Source organism: Chinchilla lanigera, unplaced genomic scaffold, assembly GCF_000276665.1.
Source record: "Chinchilla lanigera isolate Chin_1 unplaced genomic scaffold, ChiLan1.0 scaffold00002, whole genome shotgun sequence".
NCBI lineage: Eukaryota > Metazoa > Chordata > Mammalia > Rodentia > Chinchillidae > Chinchilla > Chinchilla lanigera.
The window spans coordinates 48,837,922-48,851,247 of record NW_004955403.1 but is presented as its reverse complement, the minus strand read 5'-3'; the positions used below and the strand labels follow the sequence as shown (position 1 = coordinate 48,851,247).

The following is a 13,326-nucleotide window of genomic DNA, read 5'->3' as shown; positions in this document are numbered from 1 at the left end:
TCTTTCTTTCTTTCTTTCTTTCTTTCTTTCTTTCTTTCTCTTCCTTCCTTCCTTCCTTCCTTCCTTCCTTCCTTCCTTCCTTCCTGTCTTTCTCTCTCTCTTTCTTCCTTTTCCTACTTTGCTGTTATTATCAGCTTTAAAAAGAAACTTTGCCGGAACTTCAGACTTAGAGATTTGCCTGCTGGAAACTAACTCTCAGAGCCTTTTAACCAAAGTAGCTGAACCTAAAGTTGGTCGTACAGGCTTTGTCTGTAGAGCAAAGGGAAAGTAACACTGTCATCTGAGTAACTCAAAGCCCCACCCCTTTTGGGTCAACTGTCCACATTTCCTGTGAGGGGTGGGTTCATCAGTGTCTTGGGATCGCTTCGCCTCCCTTGCTTGTGCTAATAATGCTGCCATGAGGACCAAGCGTCACAGATACAAAACAAAAAACAACTAAAACATATTAATGAGAATTCCTATTAGAAAAAAAGAAGGAAAAGAATTTGCTTTGGCTAACTTAGAGATTCTGAAAAAATTGAAAGGTTCAACTAGGGTAAATACAACCAAGTTCTATTATTTTTACACTTTTGCTTGTATAGTTCAATAGCCAAGTAAGTGTCTTTCTGTCTTTTCTCTGATGGATATTAACATTAGGGATTATATTTGAAGTTGTTACTGTTGGAAAAAAGAACTTTGAACCCTAAAGGTTCTCTGCATTTTCCTTTGCATATCATTTCCTTCCTTCAGTTGATTCTCCACATTGTATTCCACTGGCACCAAACATACATTTTTGTCTGTTTTTCTTTTCCTCCAGAGGAAATCCCCATGGAAAGCAGCTGAATTCAGCTGAGCAATTTTGCAAACTTACTCAGCCTCCTCAGAATCACTGCTACCCAAGCCAAACAGATTGGCACATCCTGACAGTGTGTGCTCTTGTCATTAAGTGCTGCTCAGCATTGCACACATATTTGGGGTTAGTTTGACAAGTTGGTGATGTCAAAGGAGAGTCTAGTTTGAAGGTCTTTAGGTCACTGGCATGTATGGGCCTTTTGAAATTGTGCTGCTAAGAAAAATGGTTTGCCTGCACTGCTAAGGCATTGCATTGACATACAGCAATCCTCCGGAAATAGAGGTGGGAGCTGGAAGTAGCTGGGGGTCGGGAGTCAGGAGAGACCGAGGGCTGTAAGAGGTGGGTGTGCAGCTGGCCAGCATTTTTATTGGTGTTAATCTTGGGGTAGGCTGAAATTTTAAAAGTTAAGACCTAACATAATTTCAAAGGCCAAATATTATTTCAGAAATTCTCAGTGGCACAGTCTGGTATTTAAGAAAATCGAGACAATTTTTCTTTACTTTCTACTCTTTTCATTAAATTTCTTTTTTTTTGTTGTTTGTTTTGTTTTTTTTTTTGTTTTTCTCCGGTACCAGGAACCGAACTCACGACCTTGTGCTTGACAGGCAGGCGCTTTTGTCGCTGAGCTAAATCCCCAGCCCCTTCATTAAATTTCTTAAAATCTCGTTGTGCCTGACTTATGAAAATGTTTTGGCATCTCTATTTTACTTCCCGAGGATGGTAGCATTGTTCACTGACCATACATCCATCCCTGCATGAGAGAGATGGGATTTAAAAGTTTTCGCAATATGGTTTGGGTATTTTTAATTCCATGGGAGATCAGAGAGAGCGCACGGACTACAGAGAGCCCCAAAGCAAATCTATAGCTGGGCCAGTGAAAGCTTTTGGGTTACTGCTGCACTGTGGCTTCTCGTTTTTTCCTTATGCTACCGTCGTTTTCAAAGGTGCTGATGGAATCCCATAGCCTCTTAACCTTAAACTGAGAAGGGACTCTAGTGAACACTGCACCCAGCACTTTCATTTTATGTATCAGGGAGGCAAAGCTCAGAGGGGTTAAAGACATTTGACTAAATTCGCGCAGCTGGTTAGTGACAAGTTAGATGCCAGAGCCCTGATTCCCAGTTCAGCATTTTTTTTCCCCTACGGCACTGCACTAATTCTGACCTGCAGAGAAACCACCATGGGCAAGAGTACGCAAGTACAGTTTGGTTACTGTGAATACCTACTAGACAGTTTGGTTACTGTGAATACCTACTAGTAGGTATTGTGAATACCTACTAGACCAAAATCATAATCACTTGGTAGGAATGATTATGATTTTCTCGTAAGCTGTATCAAGGCTACATCCTGAATGAAATACAGTTGATGGTGAACAAGGTGTTTGAGGCCAGCTGGGGTTCTGGAAGCCTGTGGCCTGACAAGCAACACTGGGGTGACATGTTGCTGTTTGTGCGGGAAGGTGATCTCCAAGCTCCTTTTGCTTTTCTCACATGTGCCCCTTGTATTTTAAACAGACACTTTTGCACTGGGGTGCTTTGCTCTCTTGGGGCCTTTTGCATATTTCTTTCTGTTGCATTTTGTCTGGAGGCTTCTCTAGCCTCTTCTTCTCCACCAGCCCCTTCAGCACTGGTACCTAGCTGTCTGCCTGTTGGGTAGATAGCACTTTGGGGCTGGACAGGTTGGGGAAGTGAGATTTTTAGGGTTGGCACTTTGGTGTAGTCAAGTCTTATTTCTGTTCCACATGTCATGGAAGTCATCTGAGGTATCACTCTCCAGCCCCCTGCCTCATTTTCTTCCTATTTTAAAGTTCTGGTTTTCTTCCTTTATCTTCGGGACAGGATGGAAACGAGTGAATGAATAAATGTTTATAAAGCACGCCAAGTTCTCTAGAGAAAGACATTATGTAAATAAGGTTTTATAACAATCCAGACAGCTCCTTGTGGTCTGTTTTATACACCTTCCTTCCACTTGGCTCTTCAAATATTTATTGGGATGCAGAGATGTAAAATATACAATCATAAAATTGTTGAACCCCAGCCTGGAAGTGACCTTGTAGAGCTTAAAAAATATACAATCATAAAGTCATTGAACCCCAGTCTGAAGTGAGCTTATAGATCTTAAAAGCCAGCCATCCATGTTTTGGTTATGAGGGTGGCTCTTGGGACAGGTGTGATTTGTGGAGGGCTAGCAGGTTGTAAGTCATAGAGTGAAAATTTGAATGAGTATATTTTGGCTTCAGGTTCTTTTTTCAAAAAATGTAATATGGTCACAAATTTTGCCCTCAAGTGGCTTATAGCTGGGAGGGAGGTTATCTTTGATTTTTTTTTTTTTTTTTTTTTTTTTTTGGTGAACATTCTTACATTGTACGCTCATTGTTTGTTTGATCTCATTTTATTTTTAACTCTTTTGATTCTCTCCCAATCTGCAGTCGATGCTGTGAGAAGAAAAGCTGTGGAAACCGAAATGAGACACCGTCGGACCCTGTCATCATTGACAGGTAGGGGAAGATGTGATTTTTAGATTAGTTTTGGTTTCTCTCCTCTGCGAAACTCACTGATGAGTGCTGACTCCTTGCACTGTGTGGAAAGGTTGGTTTCATGCTTTCTTCAAAGGGTTATGTGAATCCAGCCAAGGCTTCCTTGTGCTGCTGGCTGCTCTTGGAAGAAGTCAGAACCTGGCTGCATAGGTAGGATGGATTCTTTGCTAGGTGTACGAATTTCAGCCTGATGAGGAGTAGGTACACAAAAGCAGGGTAAAGGTTGCTTGCTGTCTCTCCTGCGTGGCAGTCACTTTTCTAGAAAAGCAGTGCACCCCAAGTTCAGGGGCATCTTCCTGCCATGCCAGTGACTGCAGTTGAGCTTGGAGCCTGTCAATCTGGATCTCAGCACCGGGGCTCATAACAAGATCTCTCTTGCACTGAGGGAGATTCCTGCCTACCGCAGAGGATCGCAGTTTGAGTTCCATGGTACTTTCAGAGTGGGAAAGATTCTTTGGGACAAGATGCTAATTCACTGAAATGTGATTCAGGCATCCTCAGCTGTCTCTTTTTGTGATTGGAAACAGAACTTACAAACCAACGAAGAAATACCAAATTAACTTCCAGCAATCATGTAATTTTTAAGAAACCCCATATTCCCACCCCTAATTTTTTCTCTTTTGTTAAAAAACGGAATAACTCCCCATTGCTTCTTTCTTTGGGTTTTCATGTTTCTAGCCAGGTCTTGAAATGGATTGGAGAGACCACAGTCTCCGAAGTTGTTATTCCAGTATTCCAATGAATTCTCAGTTGGGAGAATGGAACCTCTGGCATTCTTCCCAGAAAGTCAGCTTGGTTTCCTAGTGGAAAGTGTAGCATAGCTGCAGGAATCAAGGAGGCTGGATTTCTGATCCTGTCCTAGCTTCTGACCATGGACAAAATGCTCAACATCTCCATTCTCCACGGTGTAGCCATGGGGTGGAGGAAACTGCATGCTCCAGGGGGATCCAGGGGGCTACAGAAGTGGCCATGGCCAAGTGTACTCTGAGATGCCTAAGGAGGAAGACAGGCCACTGGAAAATGTTTGGCTGCTGGGTATGGTGTCTTTGCCATTTTATGGAGCTGTGTGGGATTTCTCTGGAATTTCTGAAAGTGCAGACAAGTACAGAGTTGTAAGGACTCTTCAGGGTCATTCATCTTCCTCATTTTATAGATGACAGCACTGAACCTAGAGTGGTGACATGACTTGTGAGCTGGAAAGGCAGGGCTGGCACTAGAGCACAGTTGTCCTTACTGCTAGGCACATGCTCCTTTCTTGGCCACAGCCTCAGCCTCCCAGCATGCTCTCTATCCTAACTGGTGCGCGGGGTCTGCTGACCACGGAGGGTATCGCTTCCCTACATCCTAGGATGCCCAAGGGATCCCCAGGGAGATGGAAAACAACATAGACGCAGGTCCTGTCCTTTCCAGGGTGTAGGCTGAACTGACGGATGTTCATCTGGTCTTTTCCACTCAGTTTAACTCCTCTTTTAGGAAGGTGCCCTAACCTCACGACTGTTTCATCTTTTCTTGTAATAAACACCCCATAAAACAGCTTTAAAAGTGTATGTAAGCCTGTAAGCACCAGCCCATACTTTACATGTTACAAGTAAACATCCTAATGACTGCTTGTAGCAGTTCATACTTTAAAGAACTACATGGAATCTCCATCCTCGGCTAAAGGCAAACATGTTTACGTTCTCTTCTTTGGAATACACATGTTACAGGCAGCAATGAAAGTAGTCTTTCTGTATTTGTGGAGAGAAAGATTTCCATATTCAGTGCGTTCATAGTTTGTGCTAGGATGCCTTGAATTCTTGAGAGAAGGTGCGAATTGTATCTTAGCTGCATATAATGGCGTTTTGTGTAACCGTAGCATTTATTTTTACTGTCTTACCTGCACGAAAACAGCTCTACGGTGTTTCTGCACCACCTGAAATACATGTCCCTTTGGAGATGGTGCATGTCTACATGTGGGAACATACATGCCAAAGGGGGCCGTGAGTTGGCTGCTGTTGGGTTTTAAGACAACCTATTTTATTACGTTCATTTTACATATTGTAGGGCTTACGTTTGAGGATATTATTCCCTCACCAAAACCTTGTCGTATTGTTCCTGAGTATCTTTTGGGCCTACCTGAGCCTTCTCGCCTTCATTTTCAAAGGCAATAGGGTGGAAAGTATGGTTTCCAATTTTTGGAGGTGGCAGGGCTGCCATGTCCCATCCAGAGGTTTAGTTGAGCTGTGGCCCCACATCTGCCAGCTTGGAAGTGTTGAGTTCCCTCACAGAGCACCAAATGGGTACAAAGTTCAGATTTCCTCAGGGTAAATAGAGAACACTCTTCTTTGCACTTGTTCCTATGGTGCAACTAATTATCTCCTCTCCCTTCTTATCCCGCCTTACCAGATGCAGTTAATTCATATGATCTCTTGTTGAATCACCTCTCATGGCAGCCACAGCCCCCCTGGCTCAAGGGAAGCCTGTTTATTCTCTTGGAATTGTGCACATTTTTGGAGGGGGAGGGGAAGCTCCAGGGTGCTTCTCAAACTTTTTACCCCCAGGGACCCCTTTCATTTTGGCCTGGCGAGTTCAGGTCCTGCAAGACAGTGCCTTCCAAACTGCTATGAATAAGTACAAATGCAGCAAAATTTTTTTTTGTGAATCAGATATATAACAATGGGGAGGGAAAACTTTTTATCGCAGATATGTCATTGACATTGTGAATGGCCAGCCAGAATTTGTGATCAATAAGAGACAACCAGTGTCATCGCTTACACGTGAGACTTTCCAACTAAACAGCTTGGCTTTTCAGCGAGCCTGTGTGACCAGGTCTTGGCAGATGTGCAGTTTTTAATAGGTTGCTGGAAATATGAAGAGTTGTTTTTACCACACTGTGGCTAAAAGTCCCATCAGGAACTTCAGTTTTTAATTTCCCAAGACAGCCCCCAACTTGTAGGTGTCTTCCCCCTGCCCCTGACAAATTACTACCTGCCTTGATCTCTGTAAAAACTTGAATTTACTTTTTAATTTTCAGTTGTCTTTTCAGCATGCTTTGGCGGATTCTTGGGTCTCTCCAAAAAGCCAGGCCAATGCACAGTCTGGCAGGTCTTGCTGCTGTATCGGAGGTCACCAGGTCACAAGCAGCATCTTCCCCTGTCTGAGAAGCTTGGCAGGGAGCAGGGTTTATTAATTTTTAGTGTGAAAATATGAACTCCTTTGGAAAAAATAACAAAGTATAGCCTAACAAAACAAAACAATGAAACATAATCCTTACTGTGGTCTGCACAGATTTATTGGTGAAAATCTATATGGTAAATAAAAATAAAAGGCACAAACCGATGTGTACTTATGGTTCAGAGGGAAGTTGTAGCTGAACCTTATTTGTCATAGGCTGAATTTTCTCCCAATGTTCTTCTTTATCTGGTGGCTTCTTCTGAATTCTCTGGGGCTCAGGATAACCTGGTGACCCACAGAAAGGGGACTTTAGGGACAGACTCACTGGTGTGGGAGAAAGAAAAATGGTCCCTATTGGTCTTGTTCCTGCAAAAGCTCCGTAAACATCAGATGGATGCAGAAGACAAGATTTCCTTTTGCATCTTTCTGGGGTGTTCTGGCCAGGTGCATCCTGGGAAGAGAAGACATTTTTTATTAAAAGGTTGAGTCTATTTGAGTTCTTTTTTTTTTTTTTTTTTTTTGTACCAGGAATTGAACTCAGGACCTTGCATGTGCCAGGTAGGTGCTTGTATCACTGAGCTATATCCCTCGCTAAAGGATGGGTCTAATGTATTTCTCCTGTGCTAACCATCCAGTCTTTTGTTATGGGACACTGGTCTCCTATTTCTGAGCTCTTTTCCCAGGAGAACCATGTTAAGTGTGGCTGTGTTTTTATTTTTTCTTTTTAAGAAGTTTGGTGAACAACAGAATGGTCCTTATTCAAAAGATTTGCTAAAAAATATCTGTGGTTTAATTGCCCATGAGGCATTTTCCTGACATTTTCTTCATTTTGAAACAAATTGATTTTGAAATTGTAGTAAAATATGCATAACATAGAGTTTACCCTCTTAACTGCTGTTGTTTCCAGTTCCATGGTGTTAAATACATTCACGTGACCGTGTCCCTAACACTACCATCCATTATCGAGCTCTTTTGATCTTGGAAAACTGAAAATCCTATACCCATCATGCAACTCTCCCATTCCCAGCACCCACCCTTCTGTTTTTCTGCCTCTCAGCTGCATGTATATGGAGTTATAATCACTTTGTCCTCCGGTGACTGGTTCATTTCATTTAGTGTAATATCCTTAAGCTGTCTCTATGGTGTAATATGTGTCAGAATTTCCTTCCTTTTTATTGAATAATAGTCCATGGTATGTATAGAGCACATTTTGTTTATTCCTTCTTCTGGCAATGGACACTTGGGTTATTTTGATTTTTTTGCCTATTAGAAATGATGCTGCTATTAACCTGGGCGTAAAAATATCTGTTCAAGTCCCTACTTTCAATTATTGTTTTTTGGAGGGTTACTCAGAAGTGGAATTGTTGGATCATATTATAATTCTGTTTTCAAGCTTTTGAGCAACTATCAGACTACTTTCCACAGTGTCTGTGGTATTACATTCCCAGCGCACAAACTAACAGCTGTGCACAAACTAAGTTCTGGTTTTTCTACATCATTGCTAGCACTTGTAATTTTCTGTCATTATTATTTTTTTGATAGTAGCCACCTGAATGGGTGTGATTCTTTTTTTTTTTTTCATAAGGCTTTCTCCGGCTGCCATCTTGGTAGGCCTTCTTTCTGGTTCCTGTCAGCTGTGGTCCAGCTGTCTCCTAGGCCCTTCCCTACCTGCTTCCCTTCACCTCATGACTACCTTGTTCTTTCAAAGCACATATTCGGATCCTCTTTCCTCTGAGTCATTCTTGGTTTTCCTCGCTCTTGAGTGTAAAGTATCATGGAACTCTAGTCAAATGCTATTTGTGTATAAGAACTTTTAGAGAATAGAAGTGGGTAAGTAAAACTTTACTAGCTTGCCAACCATACTTGGCATAACATCAACATAACATCAGGGGCTGGGGATTTAGCTCAGTGGCACAGCACCTGCCTGGCAAGTGCAAGGTTGTGAGTTCGATTCCTGGTACTGGAAAACAAAAAACAAAAACAAAAGCAAAAACATCAACATAACATCATCATATATATAGCATCTACCCTGGGGGGTTGATACATAACATCAACCCTAGACATTTGGAAATGTTTTGTTGTTGTATTGTTTTTGGTACTGGGGGTTTGAACCCAGGGCCCAACATACACTAGGCAAGTGCTCTACCACTGAGCCACATGCCCAGCCTAATAATTGGAGTTTTTCTTTTTGTTAATTTACTTAATGAATTTCCTCCCTCCTTCCATTTCTTTCTTTCTTTCTTTCTTTCTTTCTTTCTTTCTTTCTTTCTTTCTTTCTTTCTTCCTTCCTTCCTTCCTCCCTCCCTCCATTCCTCCCTCCCTCCCTTCCTCCCTCCCTCCCTCTGTCCCTCCCTCCCTCTCTCTTTTTTCTTTTCTCCTTTACTCCCTTCTTCCCCCTCCCCTCCTGCTTTTCTTCCTTTTTTTTATTTTTTTTATTTTTTTGTGGTGTTAGAAGTTGAACCCAGGTGGAGCCGAGCCACACCCCCCGTCTTATTCATTTATTCGTGTTTTGAGACAAGGTCTTGCTAGGTTGCTCAGCTGGCCTTGAGCTTGTGATTCTCCTGCTTCAACCTCCTGAGTAGTTCAGCCTCCTAAACAGCAGGCATATGCCACCATGTCTGGTATTATTAGGCATGATTTGTGGTGTAGATTCTGCTTTTAATCCCACTGTCTCTTACATCACAGAAATGGTATCTGGGAGTACCTGGAATTGAGATTTATATTCCTGTAGTCCTGGGCCACTGAGGCTGAATTCAAGCTGCGACTTCACCTTCCCCTTTCCCAGACATGGGCAAACCAGATATATCAGTAGTGATCCCTTTCCAATAAAAAAAACATTTATCTACCATTTAATTGGCACTTATTATGTGTTAGGCATTGTGCTAAGCCATTTGTGCTAATTACCTAACCCTCTTAATTAATCTTCAATGGTTGACAAAAATCTCAGTTTTATGGAAGCGGGGGGGGGAGGGGGGAACCAGTCTTTAGGAGTTAGGCAACTCTGCCAAGCAAGATCACACAGCCAGTTTAGTGGTGAAACTGGAATGTAGTCAATGGATAGGAATGACAGAGAGGAAGATGTTGGTGTAATAGAAGGAAAAGCTTTCCAGAATACAGAGTGATCAAGGGTGGAAAGGCCCAGTGAGCACGGACCACCCCTGCTCGGGGCGCAGACGAGGGGATCTGTTCTCAAAATCAGTGAGCAGCCCTTTACCTCTGATATTCTATCAGTCCCAGGCTCCTGTGTGGCAGGGGTGGCAGAACATCAGTCTGCAGTGAGTGAGGGGCGGCAGAGTGAGCCCTGATCTTTCACTGTCCCTGTCCGCTGTCACGGAAATCATGAGAGCCACCTCTCTGAGCCTCAGTTTCCCTAGCTGTAAAATGAAGTGCATTGGACTAATGGGCAACTTTCCTGTACCTCCAGCTTTAATTTCTCTGACTTTAGCTGCAGGCCAAGATTTGGGCGTCAGGCATGCAAATTCATCATTCTTCCTCATCAATAATTTATGCCTATTAATATCTGTGCTTTTTTCCCCCAGACTTCCCATCTCTAGGGTGGGGGAACCCTGTGTGTGATGAGGCTAAAAAAGCCTGGCCTTGGGCTGGTTTTTTTTTTTTTTTTTTTTTTTTTGGTGTGACAATTCTGTTCCCTCAGGAAGCGTTTAGATTTTCTTGCTAAAAACCCAGATTATCTATCCAATGTGAATGTTTCATTCTTTTGTGTCCTTCTTCTTTTGTTCACTAGCAAAACCTTTGCTGCTTTTTTGGCCATTTCAGAGAAATACAGGTGAAAGAAGGGACCCTGGTTCTTCTAGTCTAGAAAAGGATGTCCCCGTGGGTTGTAGCATTTCATTGGATGTCAACCTGAGCCAAAAGTTTTAAAAAAGCAGAAAGCAAACAAACAAACAAAATTTCCTTCACCAAAATGACTTCCCTGCGCCTGATTTACTAGGTAGCATTGCAGTTACGATACTCACTTCTGCAGATGGTTTAGTTCCTTTTATTTTTTCAATGCAGGGGATTAAAGACAGACCCTTGCACATGCCAGGCAAGTGCTCTACAGCTGAACTACAACCCCATCCCTGGATTAAGTTTTAAGCATTATACTTATTCCACTTGGTGACCAGTCTCACTACACTTGGCAGAACTTCAGGGTTTAACATCAGCTGGCTTAGGTGCCTATGAGTAGATTCACTCATTCCACCATTCGTTCACTTAGACATTCCCTGTGTGTTTGGTTATTAAGCAAATGTTTGTGAATTCCTGGCAGTGAGAGAATCAGCAGGGAATACCACAGGCCTGGTCTCAACTGTCGTGGAGCGCACAGCTTAAGTAATCGCACAAAGAAATATACACTTACTCTCTGAAAAGCACTTTGAAGGTGAGTGGATGATAGATAAATTCCAACTCTCGAGACCCATCATTTCTTTCCTCCGTGAATCCTCTGGTCCCTTATACAGTCATGAGTATTTCTTATTGTTTCCATCTGTGTATATAATTTCTACCTAGAACAGCCAACCCAAGCTCTCTGCCAAATCGTATTCCTAGGGTTGGAGTGTGTAGCTCAGTGTTAGAGCATGTGCCTAGCATGTGTGAGGCTCTTTGGTTTGATCTCCAGCACTACAAACACCACCACCAACAACAATAGCAGCAACAACACCAAGAACCTATAAAAAATTTACTCCTTTTTCAAGTCTTGCTTCAGATTGTACCTCTTCAAAAATGTTAATTGTAGAGCTGAAGTCTTTTCATCTGATGTTTATCACGTACAGTTGTTCTTGTTTGGATATATGAATATTACTATCTTGTGTGCCTATTTGCCTTTGTCTTACATACCAAGCTGTAGTTTTTATCAGACACCGAACATCATAGATGTCTTGACCCTCATACTTATGAGCTATATAATGGTGTCAATAAACTGCCTCTCCCCTTCAGTTATTATACTAAATATAGTGATGTATGTAAGGTGTCCACATAGTGCATGATAGAATCAATGTTTTAAAAATAGCCATAACAACGATTAATCTGTATCTCCTGCTATATCCAGGGAGTAGCTTGAATATTATAGACACTCCGTAAATATTAGCTAGTAGATTAATCTCTGGCTGGGAAGCATGGATGAGTTTGGGTGACAAAGCTTTTGCCAGTTCGTACAGAAACTTGTCTGTGACTGCACTTGACACTTGCTTAGCAGCCTCACTCTCAGTGATAGATCGGCACAGAACGGAGTGCCCAGAACAGACACCTAGAGTTATAAGGCAGAGTAAACTCTTTATCAAGGGCCCATTATGCCATGGATTTTGCAAGGTGCTGTTAGGGATGATAAAATTGACTAGGTATAAAAGTTTCCCTCGAGTAGCTTATACTTTAGGTGGAAAAACAAAGGCTGTTCAGACATAACATGACACATTGCAGAATACAAAGGGTGCCCTACAAGAAGCAGAAGCAGGGGTGGCATTTCTAGTCTTAGGGTGGAGGTGACGTCTGCCTTGACACAGGTGGGTAGGGCGATGGTCACCACTTGGACATGCACAGTTGGGGCGGAAGTGCATTCTAGGAGGGAGGAGAATAGGAACAGACACTGGCCAAGAAAGAATCTGCTTAATCTGCTTGCGTTTTAGAGGTGCATGGATGTGTGAAGGGAAACAGGAGGAGAGGTGGGAAGGATTATTTGGGACCACATTTTGGGAAATTTATGAATTCATGCAAAAGTTTTGTGACGTTATTTTCTTGACAATGGAAGACAGAAAGGACGTTGAATAATGGAAATTCATGCTCAGGTGAACATTTTGGAGGGCTAAGCTGTAGGCTGGATTGGAAAGCAGAGAAAGGGAATAAGGGGACCTATTATTAGAGTCAGCATTTCAGCTAGGGGTGGTGGTACAAGCCTGTTATCCCAGCTGCACAGAAGGCTGAAGCAAGAGGATCACCAGTTCAAGTTCACCCTGGGCAACTCAATGAGACCCTGTCTCAAAAAAAAGTAAAGAAAAAACATTGAAAAAGGCTGAGGATAAAGCTCAGCTCTCCCTGGACTCCAAGCACTGAAACAAAAACTGAGTTTCTCTGCCCAGCACGCCAGGATCAGCCGCTTGGGGCAGAAGCATCTTTCTCTCGCCTTTCTCCAATCCCACCTCCCTCCCCCAGCACACCCACCAACCCCTCCAAAGCTTCTGCTGATGTTGCTGCTTGTCCCCACGAGTGTGTGTCCATCCCCTTTGTTCACTCTGAAGCTCAGATTCTCCGCAGAGAGCTGCTGTTATACCATCTGGCAATCTGTGAATTTTTTAGTAGCCTGGATGTTTTTGAGAAAGCAGAAACTCTGAGGCCAGCATCCAAACAATTTGTAAGCAGTTCTTTAGAAAAGAGGGAAACAACCAACATGGGTTCTCCCCCTTGTGCTTGCCTAAGTCTCCTTGGGCCCATTTCCAGTGAAAATCAGAGAGCCCACTGGGTGTGTGGGGTTATTTAGAACAGAAAAGGGTAACACCGATGTTCAGCTTTTTCCTTATAAAATTATGTGATGTGATCAAACGGTGGATTTGCCAAGCTGTGAGTGAATCAACATGAGCAGAAGGGCTGCAGAGAAGAAAAGGTATTTGTTTCTAGAAAAGGTGTCTCTTCCCAGTGTTGTCTAGCTGGCACTGAGGGAAACCAAAGTGCACGAGCTTGGGACAGATTAGGACAACACTCTACTTGCACAGAGAAGACCTTCTAGCAGTGCCAGCTATTTTCTTTTCTTTTCTTTTTTTTTCTACTTGGGTAAACAGGGCTATGTGGGTTCTAGGCCAAGGGACAACCTGGCCAA

At 42.7% G+C, this 13,326-nt stretch overlaps 1 protein-coding gene across 1 annotated transcript in view; it reads left to right on the top strand.

The window, feature by feature from the left end:
- Positions 1–13,326, top strand: part of Ebf2 (early B-cell factor 2) — a 185,626-nt gene that overhangs the window by 8,596 nt on the left and 163,704 nt on the right. Inside the window, exon 6 of the mRNA XM_005373722.2 lies at positions 3,261–3,329. Within this exon, the coding sequence (XP_005373779.1) occupies positions 3,261–3,329 (69 nt within the window). The remainder of the gene's footprint in view (positions 1–3,260; positions 3,330–13,326) is intronic.